The sequence below is a fragment of the Lygodium microphyllum genome, chromosome 16 (genome assembly GCF_053477565.2).
Source record: "Lygodium microphyllum isolate KBCC chromosome 16, Lygodium_microphyllum_v1.1.10, whole genome shotgun sequence".
Classification (NCBI taxonomy): Eukaryota; Viridiplantae; Streptophyta; class Polypodiopsida; order Schizaeales; family Lygodiaceae; genus Lygodium; species Lygodium microphyllum.
In genome coordinates this window covers 127940022-127957026 of record NC_141150.1, presented here as the reverse complement: position 1 = coordinate 127957026, position 17005 = coordinate 127940022, and the positions used below count along the sequence as shown (strand labels likewise).

The window sequence follows — 17005 nt, the reverse complement described above, 5'->3', positions numbered from 1 at the left end:
TCCAAAGGTGCCACTCCTTGAGTTCCTGCCAGAAGACAAAAGGGTCCAGCCGCCATGTCTTCCCCTGAATGCCAATCACCCGGATCCTCCTCCATGAGAGGATAGCTATCCCCTAATCTTGATGCCCTTTGTCAAGGGCCAGACGCCCCCCCTCCTGTACGGTGAAGTGGGTCCTAGGTGGAGCGTCGCCCACTCTACCTGCCACCTATAGGGGGATGCCTATTGGTAAAAACCTAGCGGCCCATACCTCCCCGGGCTCTATTGGCTCTCGTCTCGGGGGAGCAAGCGACTCCTGAGGTATTACTGCGTCTGTCTCCCTTCTCCTCAGCTCCACTTCTCTCTGGCAACCTGATACTCACTGCAGCACCTCCTCGTCCACCTTCCTGTACAACTCCTACCATGTCCTGATGGTACGAGCTGGGCAGACCTCCCAACCAGCCCATTGAATGTGGGGGCGCCGGCCAATTTGTTCCCCTTCCCAATCTTTGACATCAGGGTTCTAGATCACTGGCTGATGATCGATCTCCTCCTGGCAACCTAGGGGGCTCTGGATTAGGACCTTATGGAGGCCGTGCCACACGCGGAGCAAGCTGCGTAGGAAAGGTAATGTGGGCGGGGTGATCTGGGCTGACGTGCAGATCCATTTCAGGGATGGCCTTCACTCACCGCCACAAGCCTCGGTCTGCAGTCGTGAAGACCCGCCTGCAATAGGACCTTCCATGTCTGCCCTCCTAGTGTGAGGCCGCGAACAACTAGCTTGCCCAAGAGGGCCATAGTCTGATACTCTTGGTCTATGATCCCCTGGCCTCCCCTTGATTGGTATTGTATGATGGTCACCCACACCACCTTGGCCCTAGAATCCCTGAAGCCGTCGTCTGATACTCTCAGTCTATGATCCGCTGGCCTCCCCTTGATTGGTGTTGTATGATGGTCGCCCACACCACCTTGGCCCTGGAATCCCTGGAGCCGTCTGAACCGGATCAATGGAAATTCTGCACTAGGCGGCGAAGCTGCACTACGCAGGATGAGAAGAAGCACCAATAGAAGGCGATGTATCAAGCCGTCGCTAGGAGGACTTGGTTAACCGCCAGGGCTCGGCCTGCTAGTGAGAGGCGAGCCGTGCTCTAGTAGGTCAGCTTCCTTCAAATAGAATCGAGGATTGGAAGAAACTACTGGGGGCGGGAGTGATGTTGAGTCCCTAGCATCTGTCCTGAAGTGAAAATCTCCTGGAAGGCTATCAATAGGGGGTCCTTCACCACTTCCCAGTAGGTAGTGAAGAAGGTCCTAAAGAGGCCATCCTCCCCTGGGCAGTTCTGCCCATCCTGTGTATGGAAAGCCTCCTCTAGTTCCTTCTCTGTGAAGGGGGCTAGGAGGGAGCGTCCCATCTCCTCTATGACGAGGGACGAGATGTGATCCCATACTTGCTCTCTACATCTCTGTCCTCTAGCTGAAGCTATCTCTCTTGGCGCATATAATACTCGGTGGTAATCTCCATCACTTCATCTGGGCTAGAACGAGTTCTCCCATACTAATCCCAAAGGCTGCGTATCTGCTCTCTTGCGGTTCAAGGCTGGTGCACTTGGAAGAACTTCCTACACATCTTGTTCCCCTTCCACGCCCAAAAGGTTGCTGAGGTTCGGAAAGAAAACTCCAAGCGCCTGTCCTCTAGGCCAGCAATGGCTGCCCACGCGCGCACCTCCCTTGCGTGGAGGGTGGGGTCCCCTGGTGCCTCCTCTAATAATCCCTGTGTGGCTGCAAGGTCTTCCGGAGTGCTCTCTCCTCCTCCCAACTCTGCTACTTGGCCTGTATGGCTGCCTCTTTGCAGATTCTACTTGACTCTACTAGGTCCTCTGCAACCTCCTCTACTATCTGGTCCCTCCTACCCCACTCTCTAGTCCAAATTCGCTCTATCTGTCTCCTTACCTCCTCCCTTCTATAGATCGAGTCATGGATCCGACAGGATCGTGTGTCTAGGGCGGATGTTGGGGGGTCAAGTGTCAGGAGAATCGAGCAATGATCGGACAACGTGGTGCCTCCCAACTGCTCAATCTGGCCTCTATGAGAGCCTCTCCACTCTCCCACATAAAACCTGTCCAATCTCTCCAGCAGGGCTCCCCCTAGCCACCTGTATCCCTAGGTGAAGTCCAACGACCTCTCCCTCTTGTGGAAGGCAGGGTCTCTCCAAGCATCGCGTGCTCCTACTGCTAGTAGAAAGACCTCCCATGCCTCATGCTCCTCCTTAGCCATGCTCTGGTAGTTTCTACCTCTTCCGTACTGGTCCTCTAGAGCCTCTAGATTGTTGAAGTCTCCTCCAATGATCCAAGAGTCCACTTGTGGGAGTCCATCTGCGATCTCCACCCAAAACCTGCTCCGTGCCCTGACCTTCGTAGGGGAATAGACATTGAGGACTTCAAGGCACGAGTCCCCAATATCCAATCTCACCCATAGAGCCCTCCCTGCCACTATCATCCCGTGGTCTCGTACACAGATTGTGAGACTCAGTCCAATAGAGGTGCAAATGCCTCCACTCCTGCCGTGGGCATCTATGGCGTGCTCCCAATAAGTGTGCGAGCTGCTCGGAAGCACCTTCCCTACCTGTTGGGCCTGGGTGGTGGTGAGCTTGTGTTCCTGTAGAAGTAAGATGTCGATCCTCTAGCCGGGCAGGCTGCAGCTCCTGCCGAACAATCAACTTCCTGGAACCACATGCCCCACTGTAGTGGAGGCTATTCACATTCCAGGATGCTAGATGTAAGCTCATGGGGAACCTGTGATTGACCAAACAGGTATCTGTTCGGTGTAGAGGCTGCTAATAAGGAGGAGAAATTGTGAGGCATGCAAGTACGCTTTGCCGCCAGTCTAGATGGTGAACTCCAGTCCCCCATGGTGTCCCTCGCCCGAACCATAGGGGTGATAGATGCTCCAGGTGGTACTATCAATGCATCTATCAGCCATGCTGAGAATCATGACTCGGTACACTGGTAGAAACGGGCCGCCTGTGCGAGGGGCCACTCGATCACGTCCCTCGGAGCTCTCCACTGTGGAGGGGCTCGAAAGATAATGCTCAAGTGTGGGACCTCGGCACCAGGCCACTAGTTAATGTCCATCATGTACCCACGCCACAGCTGTGCAAACAGTGCTAATCATTCATCTCCCATCCACTAGGAGATATGATCCACCACCTGACTCTTCAACTCCTCCTCTATCTGTGTAGTTGTTGACTCCTCTGAGTGAGAGGATTGAAGAAAAAAAGGTGTAGTTTGGTCGATCCAGTGGTGCTAGTAGATGGGCCTTGCCTCTCCTTGACTTACGAACCACGAAGATCCCCACCTCTAGAGGTGGTGGGAACGCTCCGCAACTCTGAGGTAGGACCATGGGCCACTGCGGAAGAATTCCTATGGCAACAACTGTGCCTGTCTCGGGAAGGTGTGATGGGCGGCAAGGGCGGATGAGTTGGTGGCTATATGGGAGGGGGAGGACTACTAGTGCGAGGAGGAAGTAGGTGTGTCTGGCGGCTCACGGCCTCCTGTGAGAGGATGGGGGGTGAGGCTAGGGGGGGGACCACCTAAACCGGGTGCGGATCAGGGGTGAGGCTGGGGGGGGACCACCTAAACCGGGTGCGGATTGGGGGTGGGTGCTCGGTAGGGGAGGTGGTGGGGGGGATGAGGATCGAGGGATGGTGGGATGGACAAAGATGCATGGTGGGTGTGGGGGGGGATTGGTGGCCCTAGAAAGGGGGGGCTGTGGGCGATGATCATTTTGGGGGGGGGGGGCATGGGATGTGGGGGAGATGGGTGTGGGGTTGTGGAAACTCGGGCGATGTAGTCTGTGGCGTGGGTGGTGGATGTGCAGGACTTCGGTCCTGCTGGGTGGGATTGGCAGGGGGGGCTGTGGAGTGCTTTGTCGAGGCGGCGTGGCTCCCCCCCTCCCCCCCCCCCCTCCCCGCTCCATGCTGACGAGGCTGGGTCTGAGGAGCTGGCTACGCCCCCCTTGCCGTTGCCCTCTGTGTCCTCTTTGGACCCATGTGAAGCCGTTAGCGTCCACCTATGGGCCTGATGGTGGAGCTGCCTTGGCTCCAAAACACGTATAAACTGCTCCTTGATGCCCAAAGTCGTGGCAGCGCAAGCATTGCTCTGGTGCCTAAAGGAGTGCCCTCTTGCCTCAATCTCTAGGAACTGTGGGATATTCTTGACCTCTTTCACAGCCACCTGTACCTTGGGGATTCCTACCGCTATCACTACATCCGCGAAAGACGCGGGAAGGATAGTGCCGAAGAGCCGACCAAAGTCTTCCACCAACTGGCTATACTCTATCGCCAGGCCGGGGAAAAGAAGGGTGACCGGGTGCCGAAGAAACCTGTTGTGGAGCACAAATGCCTCCACAGTAAAGCCACGGTACCAAGGGACCATGTATATGACCCCCCTTCATGGACGCATATGGTGAACTGGTGAGTAACTCAGGAGCTACATCTGCCGAATTGAGCCGGACCATGAAGATCTCTTGGCCCATTAGGATCGCCTCCACGATGTGCGCTGTAGGCACTCGCTAAATGCGCCGGCGTTTGATCGACCAGAGCTTTCCATTGCGCGTCGCTGCTGCGAGAACTACCAATCACATCGTGGTGCTACTTGAGGGGGGGAAGTTGCTGCAGATCGAGGGAGCAACTTGAAGAGTGGGGGATCCATGGCGAGGGGGGGAGACCGCTGCTGTTTTGAAACTGCGGACGGATTCGAGGTTGCGGACGGAGGCAGCATGCCGAGGGCGGGGGGGGGGCGGGGGGGGACTGTCTCGCCTGGGCAGAAAGGCAGGGGGGAGCGGCCAGGCAGACGGGAAGAAGCCAGTCGGGGGGAAAGTGGTCAGGCGGGGCAGACAGATGGGGGAGACGACCAGTGATCTGAAGGGCGCGATCAAACGGGGCGGGAGGGAGCGATCAGACGGAGCGAGGGGGCGCGAACGATCTGGGGGGTGGGCACGATCCGACGGAGCGGTGGGGAGCATGCGATGTGACGGGTGCCGAGCATATGGGGCCGAGCCTGCTCTTTTGTCTTTGTGAGTTGTGCTGAAAGCTGTTTCCAAGAACGAGAAAATACCAAGCCCATCCTTAACATGGTATCCTCTAGAAATCCCCAATCAACTCTGTCATAAGACTTCTCAAAATCGAGAAGCAGAGTAACAATGTTGTGTCCTCTAGATTGTAGAAGAGCTATGGACTCCAAAAAGGTGAACATATTGTCCAAGATGTATGAGTCGAGGGCTGATCACTTTGGCTAGGATTTTATACTGTTCCAAGCAAAGTGATCGATCTCCATTGAGTGATCTCCAATTTGCCTCCACTGCCTTTTGGGATGAGGTGAATCAACCCATGGTATGTATACTTTGATCTTGCCTCCTTTATAGCATCTGTTTCCACTTTGGCTGCATACATCCTTTTGGCCAACCACCTGCATCATGAATCTCTTTCTTTCTTCCTTTGAAGCGCTGCCAATGACGCTCTAGCAGCATTCTCTCTCTCTCCAAGAGGCTTTCCCTCTTGCTCCTAGCCTTCTCAAATCCTAGCCTTCTTGAGAAAGGAGCTCACGTCCTACAAGCTCTCCTCCAAATCTCTAGCTATCCGACCAGCGGAAAAGCACTTGACCCTCCAAAGCCTAGTAATATCCTCCCTCAAATCCGCATTATGGTACAAATGCACAAGGATTATGACAGTGGCGTCGGTTCGTCATACTCTCTCCATAAGAACCAACTAGACTAGTGCTCCATGGTCCAATAAAGTGGTTCGTGGAGCAATACCAACTAAAACCCCTTTGTCCCAAGCCCATTCATCTACATAAAATATGTCCAATCAGGAGAAGATCATAATACCAACTATCTTGTCTTGTCTGGAAAACTAGAGAGAACATGTAGACCTACCACACTCTGCCATGACCAAGGGTCTCATCCCCCATTGTGGAAGACAAAGTCCTCCCATGCTACCTGCTCTTCTCTGATAATAGCAATGCATCTGCCTCTTCTATCCTCTAGAGCTTCCACCATGTTAAAATCCCCTCCTACAATCCAATGATCAACATGAGTTAGAGAGTAAGTAAGAGAAGTCCAAAACCATCTTCTCTCTGTCTGATTATTAGGGGTGTCTATAACCACTAGGCCTATTAGTGCCTCCTCTACTCTCACAAACACCCATAGGGCTCTCCCTGTCACAAGGATGTGCCAATCCTGAACTGCATGAAGGCAATGTTCATTGACTTAAATGCAAACCGCTGCCTGTATCTTGCCAGTCCCTCACCCCCACGGTGTCGAGTTGTGTTGGATGAGTGTTGATACCTCCACCCTCACCTGTGAACCATGTCTCTCTCGCCCCCCAGCTATCTTGTAAACGCTCTCTTGCCTTCTTGCCCCCTTGCAATACAATCTCGGCCCTCAAGAGGGGCCCTCGTTTCTTTAGCCCCAAGTACATTGTTGTATTACGCATCATGTCATGTTATGCTTCTGTGCACTTGTGGGATCGCCGAGTGTTGGGTGATACCTCATGAGGCGTGTTCCACAGGGCGGGTCACCCCTGCCCCAAGACGGAAGACGGGGACCCATGGCAGGCTCGTCACAAAGGCTCCCATAGCAGGACCCAATATGTAAAACTCCATCTTGGCAAAAGATTCCCACTGCACTAGGAAATCCTCTTGTATGAGAGGTGATGTTCGTGTAGCATAAGGAAGTCCACGGATCCTCCAACTAATGCTCTATGGATATCCTGCCTCATGAGCTCCGTCCTTGGCAGAATAGTCTTCCACCAAAGCCTCGCATATTTCGTGAGAGGGTCTTCATGGAGATCATCTTAGTCTCTCAGAACAGCATGGCGCGGCGGCCCATGCCTGTGTCTTCTACGACCAAGTGTATACTCTATCTTGTCTCATAACTGCGATCTCTGCAGCCTCATGAAGAGAGGGAAACTTCATGAGTCTAAGGAATCATCTGAATCTGTGTAAAACTCTTTGTTGCTCCCTCCCTCTCATGAGTAGATTGTATCACCTCTCTCTGCACTGGACGAATGTCTCTCCTACTGAGTATCAGGGACCTGAGATACAAGATACTCAATGGAGGGCTCAGCTATAGGAGCAGTCTCCATTGGCCCAAGTGTCTCAGTCACTACCTCCAGAGAACGTGAGCTGACTTCTCAATCCTATGTGGCAAGGGCTTCCCTTCTGCTCTTGATGCTGGGGGTGATGGCACTACATGCCACTGAACAGGCTGCCCCTCTGTGACCTGTAGCCTCGGAGAAAGGGGCTCAGGCACAGTCTCATGTTCCACCTGGGATGGTACAGTCGGGTCCCTATATGAAGCAGGCTTGGGATCCCTAACAACTCTCCTTTGTCTCTCAAATTGCTGCTCCTGTCCTTGCCTTGCTCGCTGTCTCTGTCTAGTGGCTCCTCTCTTTTGCTGCTCCCTCTCACTTCTGAAATTCATGGGCCCTCCCTTCTCATCTGGGAATCAGTCTAGGCAGGGCCTAATAGTGTGTCTCCTTTGTTGCATCTTGGGGTATTCTCCTGCAAGATGGCCCACCCTCCTGCAAAGGAAGCACTGCCCTGGGATGCCTGTGTATTATACTCTCTGGATTCTGGAGCATGAACCCTTCATGCACTGATGGAATCCTACTGGCTTGAGGCAGGGAGCCCAATGCAAAATAGGGACCATAACTCTGACTAATGGGGCTGATGAGGGTGCTTCTCTGCCATGGCATCTGCAAAGGTCCTCTCCCGCTGGATCTCCTACCCAAAAACTCTACCAATGTGAGGCAAGAAGTACTCATCGAGGCCAGGAAATTGACTGTGATAGTTGTTGGAGGGTTACTTTCGTAAAATGGAAGGGAAAAGTCCTCTAGTCTTTTGGTTCATTGAGCTTTTGTTGTTTCTAGCTAGATGTTTTCCAGTCATGCTTTTTGATTTTCTGCTTAGGGTACATGATAGTTACTTGAGCTTCAAATTAAGCTATTGTTTCTCTCATAGGCTGATCTGGCCTCTTGTAGATGCTAATACAATTTTATTTTTGCTAGAGGGATCTCCACCAAGCAATCTCCAATTTGCCCCAGTTTCTCTTGGGGAATGAGATGAATCAATCTCTTGAACACTCTGGCATGTGTTTTGATGCCATGATTTCTGGACTGCTATCATAAGGCATGCACTACAAAGATGTAGGAGCTTGAGATCTGTAGCAGTAAATTGACAGGAAATTGAGCGTTTGCCTGCAGCCAGCTGGCTTATCCTCTTAGCATTGAGAGTGAGAGGTGACGGTGGTCTGATCTGGCCTCACATAATCCCCCCTTTCATGTCTCTCTGAGCAGACGCCCATCCACACAAGACTTTGAGATACGAGGCTCTGTAAAGTGTGCCCAAATCCAGATCCATGCCAGTCAACAAATGACTGATGAGCAATCTGCAGACCAGGTGTATCCTCCCTCAATTGGGTTGCAGGTGTGACAATAGACTAGGGAACACAAGAGTGTTGGCCTATTGTGCTTATGCCAAACACAATTGAACTGAACTCTCTGCTAGAAGGTAGTTTTGCTACACACTTCTGCACACGTCTGCTATGTTTGCAACTTCTCAATTTCTAGGGCTCTCTTAAACACTGACTGTTTATCCAGTGGGAATACTGGCCAAAATGGATCATACAGCAACCAAAGAAGCCAAAATATGGAAAGTAGAACATGCTATGCACTTTCCTGCAACTTTTGCATGCACTTCACCATCCTTTTTGAGAATTTCTGGGACGAGTACTTAATATGGTCTACACATGACTTAGAGAAAATACAACCATAGGTAACACACTGCATCATTTCTAACAGAGCTTTATTGATGCATTGAAGAGGAGAATTGTGCACTAGTACACAAGCTTACAATAGATCCTATATATCAGAGGAGCCAACTGTTGCTCTGCATGCATGCAAGATAGTGCTAGGAAGTACCTCTGTATATCCATCGCTAAATCGCAGCTGATACCCAGAATCTGTAATAGTTTGTCCATTGGGTCGTACACCTGTGGCCTAGCAGAACAATATTCGGTAGTTTCTAAATCTTGTATTTAAAAAAATCCAAATGGTGAGTGTTAGCAACTAGAATCATCCTTTAAGACAGTTCACCAAATTTTGAAAGCATATAGGAAATAGTGAAGTAGTTACTGAAAGTGTTTATCACAGGTATTACATTTTATATGTGAGATTTTTTTGCATGAAACTTGAGATGACTCTAAACACTTACTGTTCAGCTACTAGCATTTTTCGTTTTGTGATATTTATTTAAACCAACTATTGCTTTCAGGGGTATGAATTATTTGCACGAACACAAACCTTTGAATCTTGTCCATCGAGATCTAACACCCAAGTGAGAGTCATCTATTTAGTGTGTTAGAGGAATTGCAGAGTGGTTTGTAAATTTTATGTTTGCATCTTACTGATTGAATGCCTTACAAAAGGAATTTGTTATTGGATGATGCGGGTCATTTGAAGGTGGCTGATTTTGGCTTAAGCAAGCTGCTGGAAACTTCATCAAGGAATATTCTAGAGTCATATAATATGACAGGCACCACAGGGTCTTGTAAGTAAGATTCTATTATATTTTCTTCATTCATATCATTGAGTGGCATCCTTTATCAACTCATACAAATCCTCACAATCAATAACAAGCTTCTTGTTTCTTTGTCAAAAATGTCAAATTTATGGCATCAATTGAACGCATTTTTGCTTTGAAATGAGGATATATTTTCTGTTGTTGGCCTCCATGCATCCAAGGGACTAGGTTTTTAGCAACCCCAATCTGGCAGGATCTGTGCCAAATGTGTTGGTAATCTTGCACTTTCAGCATTTTTGGACTTGTTCTGTAATTAAACTAATGTAAAAAATGATATTCTCATTCCAGAGTGCGCATTCATATCGGCAATGTAAGGGGTCTCCTTTAGTGACAATTGAGCACCATTGAGTATGTGGATCATCTTGTCAGGACTGGTTTAGAGGTCTCCTTTAGTGACAATTGAGCACCATTGAGTATGTGGATCATCTTGTCAGGACTGGTTTGGACCCTTGGCATGTTGTTGTGTCTTTAGTCACCTTGTTTGACATTTCATAGTCATCTGACTCTTTGTACTTTCCATAATTCACAACTGGTACACACACACGCACGTGTGTGTGTGTATAAATGCAAAGTGTAAATTTGGTGAATGTTGATGGGTGGCCTCTTTCTTGCTTCTGCACCTTCTAGATGCAATATCTGTAATGGTTCGTGCTTGTTCTGCACTACAAGCATGGAGACATGTCGTCAACAGGTTATCTCTGCCTAGTGGAGAGAAAGATTTGGTCCCTTTTTTCTAAGATTTGGCACCATGTGGTGGGAACTATTGTGTCCCTATGATTTGGATGTTTGGCAAGCCTAAATTTTGAGATCCTATGTTGCCACATGAAGGTTGTGTTTCACTTCCTACACTTCTAGGGGGTTTGGTATAACTCAGCTGCTTGGAATGCATTTTTTATTCCCATTCCGGTGTGCAAATTCATATTTCTCATCTAAGAGGTCTTCTTCACTGGCAGCTTGATATTGTGCAGCATATGGGCATTCCCCCTAGGGATGATTTGGTCTCATGGCAAACAACAGTTTCTTCAACTCCTCTGCTGTCTGTTTAGTCTTTTTGTGACTCTTGTACTTTTCCAGTATTACTATTTAATGGGAGAGAGAGAGAGAGAGAGAGAGAGAGAGAGAGAGAGAGAGAGACGGAGTGGTGTTGTGATGAAGACGCGACGGGTTGAGACGGAGCAAACAGCGATGGTGCCCCTGCGTCGTGCCGCCCTGCCCTTGCCTGGTCCTGCACGCCCTCTCGTCGCCTTCATCTGCGCTGTCGCAGACTGAAGACTCGTCTGTCTTCCTTGCGCGCTCGCGTTCCGCCCAGTCGCTGCCCGACGTTACGTCGCTGCTCGCCTGACGGTCCGTTGCTGCTCGCCTGTTCATCGCGCCTCCTCAGCCCCGTCGACGCCTGCAGATCCGTCCGTCCTCGACCTTCTTCGTGCTTGCTCCCTGCGCCGCCAGCGAAACCCATCGCGCCCTGTTCCTGACGCCCTGCGCCTGCCGCCGTCAACGCCTTCTTTGCCTGGCGCCCTGTCCACAGCCGCCCCTGACGCCCTGCTTCAGACGCCCTGTCCACGGCCCCCCTTGCTGCCCTGTACCTTGACCTGACGGATCCCTGCCCGGCACCCCAGCCTGTCCCGTCCTGCCGTTGCGACCGACAGGCCTTTGTTTCGCCCTTCTGCCCCTGCACGGTGACAGGTACAGCTCAGCTTTCATTAGCTGTCTTTGCAGAGTACACCCCTGGACAGCGCCTCTGTACAGACCAGCAGGCGCGAGAGAGAGCGGGAGAGAGACATGGTCAGTCCTCCTTCAAGATCAACTTGTCACACGATGGCTGGTTTGGATCTGGATTTCATAGACCAAACAGTGGCAGCACTTGGCCCGGATTCTGATGCCGAGGAACCTGAGGACATGGTTCCGTGCAACGAAGAGATGCCCCCTGGTCCCGACATTCAGTCTGCGGGTAAACGTACCAAGCATACTTCGGAAGAGATAGGTGTTTCTCAGGATCGTTCCTATGTTTAGGTTGCTTCAGATCCTGTGGACTCCCAGGATGTTGACTGGGAGCATTTGCTGGAATTTGCCAACACGTTGCTTGGCGATTACGTTCAACATAATCAGGAAGCCTTTTCCGACTCAGCACCTGACGATGTTCTGGACGCCACCGTCGACCCAAAAACTGTCCTACGCTCCTTTTCGGTATTTTATGATCACGCTGTGATACTCTTCTTCATTGGTCGAATCCCGCTGCTTTCCCGTATTCGCCAGTGGCTGCACAGTCTGCTACAAGGGGAATGTGTTGAAGAGATTTTTGTTGGCTCCCGGGGGTTTTTTGAGGTTCTGTTGAAATCAGAGACGCACCGTGCTGCTCTCCTGTCTAAACTGCCTTTATTTTTTGAACGCCGGTTGGTTCATGTGGTTTCATGGCGCCCAATGGCAGATTTTCAGCGTTTGCTGTAACGTGAATGCCCTGTGTGGGTGGAAGTGGAAAATTGCCCGGCTGTTTATTGGCCACTGTTGAAGGATGCTATGGCCGCGGTGGGCACTGTTCTCGTCCCTCCCAGTCTCCGGGCAGTGAATCGCAACCGCTTGTGTATGCTATGGGACACTGCAAGAAAAAGGCCTGCTTGGTTGCGCCTCAACTGCTCGGGTATGCATCCGTTGCACTTTCGATTGAAATGGGGCAATTTTGCAGGGCATTGCTTTTCCTGTGGACAGTTGGGGCATTTTATGGCTGAATGCCCGGAATAGCAACATACCTCCGATGTTGGCCATGCTGCGCCGCCCACGGAAGATATGGTGTGTGATGCCCCTCCGCTGGATGCTATCCACCAGCCCCAACTTCTGGCCAAAGGTAAACAACAGGTTTCGGGTTTGGATTCCCGTGCCACTGATTGGGTGGAAGTACATGCAAAAAAAGGCAACAGGGTTGTTGCTGGCATGGAAAATACTGTGCCTACTCCCTCACAAGATTCCATGCGTACATATATGCGCAGGAAGGAAATGTTGTCTTCCGAGCGCTCTGCTCTTGCTATGGTTTCCTCTGCCCCCCGTCATCAGCCCGCCAAAAAAATGTATTCAGATCGTCCAAAGGGCCCCCCTGCTAAGCTGGCATTTGATACCAGAGGTAATGTCATTACCCCGTGGGACCGTCGTTATCCCCGTTCCAACCCCAAGCCAGCAGATATGCCGTCTACTTCCAAATCTGGTCCTCAGAACTCTTTTGATGTGTTGGCGGATTTCTTGGACGAGGGAGTTCTGGACATTCTTGCTGACAAAGTCAAATCGAGGCAAGCTGTGCCTCGTACCTGATTTGGTTTTAACTACACATGAAAATAGCCACGTGGAATGTGCGAGGAATTTGTTCGCGCCACAAGCAACATGCCATGTGGACGGTATTGCATGAAAATCAGTGGGATGTCCTGTGCGCTATTGAGCACAAGAGTCACGGTGAAGCCAGAAAAGTAGTGGATTGCAATGGCTCTCGACTGTTCTATGCAGGGACACAGGCCATGCATTATTCGCGAGTGCTCATGATTGTACATGACAAATATCAGCCTATGCTTATTAAAAATGATGTTCATGGCCGCTTTTTGGTGATTGAAATTTTATTCGAAGGGGAAATCTCATGGTTACTTGGCCTCTATTCTCCGAATGATTCGTTATCTCGTCGGGAGCTTTGGCAGACTTTGCAGACCTCCTTGTCACTTGGCAGACGAGGCTTCTTCATGGGGGATTTTAATATGTGTGTGGATTCTTCCCAGTCCACATCGGAGCATTCGGTAATGGACGCGCCGGAGAGTCGTATGTGGCATGAGTTGGCTCTTGTTGTTCTTAAGCAAGATCTCTGGTCCTGGCTACACCCGTCTTCTACAGGGTTTACTTTCCATTCTGCCCAGTATGCAACAACATGGTCGCGACTGGATCGTATGTATATCATGCAAAATGATGATTTTCTTCCCGAGACGCTCGACATCAGAGTGTTGCAGCAATATGCCTTGTCAGACCATTTCCCTCTGCAGCTTGAGCTGCTTGCACAACCCATTGCACCTTTCAAGCGATTTCTGGACCGACTTCCTTTGCGCTTCAACTCATCTTACCTGAAGCATGCACTCTTTCAGGGCTATATGCAGCAATTGATTGACAGATTCGTCTTGGACTTCTCTTCTCAGGGCACTGCGTCTTTTGAAAGATTGCTCTCTACTGTGCAGCGGGTCGCTTGGCAGTATGGGATTTATCATGCCTCTCTTTGTCGGCAGCGTCGCAAGGCAGCAGAGGATCTGCTGGCCTTGGTTCGTTCTCTGCTGGTGGACACTCCGGATGATGCATTTCTGCTCGCACTGGACATGCGGGTGGCTGATCTTATTAAAGCATTCCAGTTGAAATCATATCAGCAGGCCAAACTGCAACATCTGACGGAAACTTTGCAAGATAGTGCATGTCAGGCCCATAAGTTCTTTCGAGGTCTCCATGCCTCTCCTGCTCGAGAAAATATGACCAGACTCGAGGATACAGAAGGCCACCTTATCCTAGATCCGCAGACTATTGTGCATATGTGCAGGAATTATTTCCGTGACCTTCTCGGTTCCACCTCTCCACCTTCGGCCCAAATTACTCAGGCCCGTTCGGCTTTTTATGACCTGGTCCGCAATCAGCTTCCGCAAGACATGCAAGCTACTATGGAGTCCGATATTTGTGAGGCAGAGGTTATGGACGTCTTGTTACACTTGCTTGAGGATAAAAGCCCGGGTTGGGATGGCCTCACTAATGAGTTCTTTGAAGCTTTTGCTACCCAACTGGTGAAACCTTTGCAGGCTTTGTTTCAGCAGGTGTGGGAAACGGGGATCATGCCTTCCTCATGGAAAGAAGGCCTTATTAAACTGCTTCCAAAAGCTCCTTCGCGATCTAAGTTGACACAGTGGCGCCCAATTTCTTTGATGGGTTCAATGTACAAAATCTTTTCCAAAGTAATAGCGAATCGGCTCCATAAGCATCTCCCGGCCATTGTGCACCCTCTACAGTATGGTTTTATTAAGGGCCGAAATATCCTACACAATGTATTGAATACTCAACTGGCAATTGATTATGCCAGGCATTCCAATCAGGAGGTCGTACTGATTCAACTGAACTTGGAAAAGGCTTTTGACTATCTAGATTGGTCTTTCGTTGCTGAACTTATGTGTGCTATGGGCTTTGGTCCGCGGATGTCTCGTCTCATATACACCATTAGCGCTGCAGCGTCTTCGCGGGTCATGCTGAACGAAGGTGTTATTGAGCCATTTGTCCTTGCCCGCTCTGTCAGACAAGGGTGCCCTTTGAGCCCTCTATTTTTTGCCCTTGCAACACATCCAGCTCTTTTGATGTTATCTCATATGGCAGCCTCTTCTCAGTTGGCAGGACTGTCGCTTCCTACAGGACAGCACTTCATTAGCCAATCCCTGGCGGATGATACTTTTATGATTTTGCGTGCGGACAGGGATAACCTTCGAAGAGCATTGGATGTTTGGGGCCTCTTTGGTCAGGCGTCCGGCCTTCGCATCAATGCCCTCAAATCAGCCATTCTCAGCTGCACGGAATCGGATTTGCAGTCCTTGGATTGGCAGGGTCTGGTTGTTCCTCGTGGCTCCATTGTCAGGCACCTTGGGTACCCTTTGGGTGTTGATGTTCCCCCAAAGCAGCTACTGCAGTGGATTTCTCAGAAAATGGTGGCTAAGTTTATGTATTGGAAATCTCAAGCCTGGCCTTTCCATGTTCGCCTCAAAGTGGCCCAGACTATTATGTTGCCAATGCTCACATATTTCTTGCCATTGTTGCCCTGGACTACTATGACTCTCAATGCTCTTACTCAGTCTATTCGTTTCATGCTATGGAAGAAAGACTCATTGCATGCAGGTATTTCCTGGATCTCTTGGTCGCATGCGTGCACCCCCAAACGCATGGGTGGCGGAGCTATTTTAGACGCCCAAACTCACATGCAGGCACTCTGTTGGTCGCTTTTCCGCGCCATGTACTCGGATCATCATCCATGGGTCGATATAGCCCGTTATTTCCTTGAGGGCCATGGGCTTCAACATGGCAATACCCAGATCCGGAGTTCTTGGTGGCATGTTCTTAATGCTGATTCGTGGTTCTCCAGTTCTTCTTTGTCGCTGCTTACTCATTTGGTGTGTTCCTGGAAACACGTCCTCCAGAAGGCTTAGTGGCATCCAGCGGAGGATCGCTTAGCCACTAACTCTTTTCAATTGGAGTTGCTGGCAGTTTCGCGTTTACTTGCATGGGAAGGTAAACAGGACCTCAGAACACAATTCAACCGGATGGCCCATTTGGGTTTGTCTTCAGTTGCGGATGCCACCCTTGCCAGATGCAATGTGCTTATATCTTTTCGTACAGCCAGGAGGCTTTTCAGGATCCCTCGTGGATACAGGCCTTTATGGGAACAGCTTTTGAGGGTGCTCCAGAGCAGACAACCCTTTCCTGCCCTTGCTTCGGATCATCCCTGGCAGGATTGGGACCTACAAGGCCGGCTGACTTTAAGCAAAGCTTCTGCTAACCAAGTGTATCATATTCTGATTAAAGATCGTCAATGGCTCGTCACCAAAGCGAATGCTTTATGGGGATTACGTAAATCCCGGTCATGGTGGAGGGAAACTGTGATGGCGAGCTGGTTGAACAAGACACCCTTCAAATGTAAAGTTTTTCTTTGGAGAATGATGATTGGTGGTCTTCCGCTTGCTTCGGCTCTCTCCAAGCGACGAATCTCCAATGGCCACTGTTTCTTTTGCACCACTGCTGTGGAATCCGCCCGCCACCGATTTATTTCTTGCCCCATCGCAAAGAAAGTCTGGTTATTTTTGTCGGCTGTTTGGCAAGGAGTGGTTGGTTTCACCTTGCGCCGCTTTGATTACCTTTTTTCGTATAGTCAAGTCATCATGTGAAGAGGTGAAACCAACCACTCCTTGCCGCTTTGATTCCTCTGCATCTTGTAATCAAGTAATCTTGTACTTTTTTCGTAATTAATACAATTACCTTTTACGAAAAAGAGAGAGAGAGAGAGAGAGAGAGAGAGAGAAGATTTTTTACGAAAAAAAAAAGAGAGAGAAGATTTCAGGCAGCTAAAGCTACTGATGTTAAAGGGAAAGGGAAAGTGGTGATTCAATAGTTTTCTCTCCTGTGGTTAATCATGAGGCTTGCTTTATGGAATGTTAAAGGCATTTCTTCGTGTAGTAAGCAGATCATCGGTTGTGGAAAGTTGTGTTAGTTGGTAATTGGGATGTTTTTTGTGCTGTGGAGCACAAACAACATGCTTTGGCAAGATCTTGTGTATAAAGATTATACAGTTTTTTTGAGTGGTTGGGTTCCACATAAATATGGAGTTATATTGGCCGTTAGATCTTCTTCGTAACCATCCT

The 17005-nt window shown here is 50.0% G+C and overlaps 1 protein-coding gene across 10 annotated transcripts in view; it reads left to right on the top strand.

Moving 5' to 3' along the window:
• LOC148023417 (serine/threonine-protein kinase VIK-like) overlaps window positions 1-17005 on the top strand; it is a 250602-nt gene that overhangs the window by 196249 nt on the left and 37348 nt on the right. For 8 of the 10 annotated variants that reach the window (XR_015693647.1, XM_087696367.1, XM_087696365.1 and 5 more), the window contains 2 exons: window positions 9303-9365; window positions 9457-9578. Coding sequence is in view for 9 of the 10 variants with exons in the window: in XM_087696367.1 (XP_087552493.1) it covers window positions 9303-9365; window positions 9457-9578 (185 nt within the window). In the remaining variant the exon portion in view is untranslated. Of the gene's footprint in view, window positions 1-9302; window positions 9366-9456; window positions 9583-17005 lie in introns of all 10 variants that reach the window. The other 2 variants (XM_087696369.1, XM_087696368.1) reach the window with 1 other exon arrangement.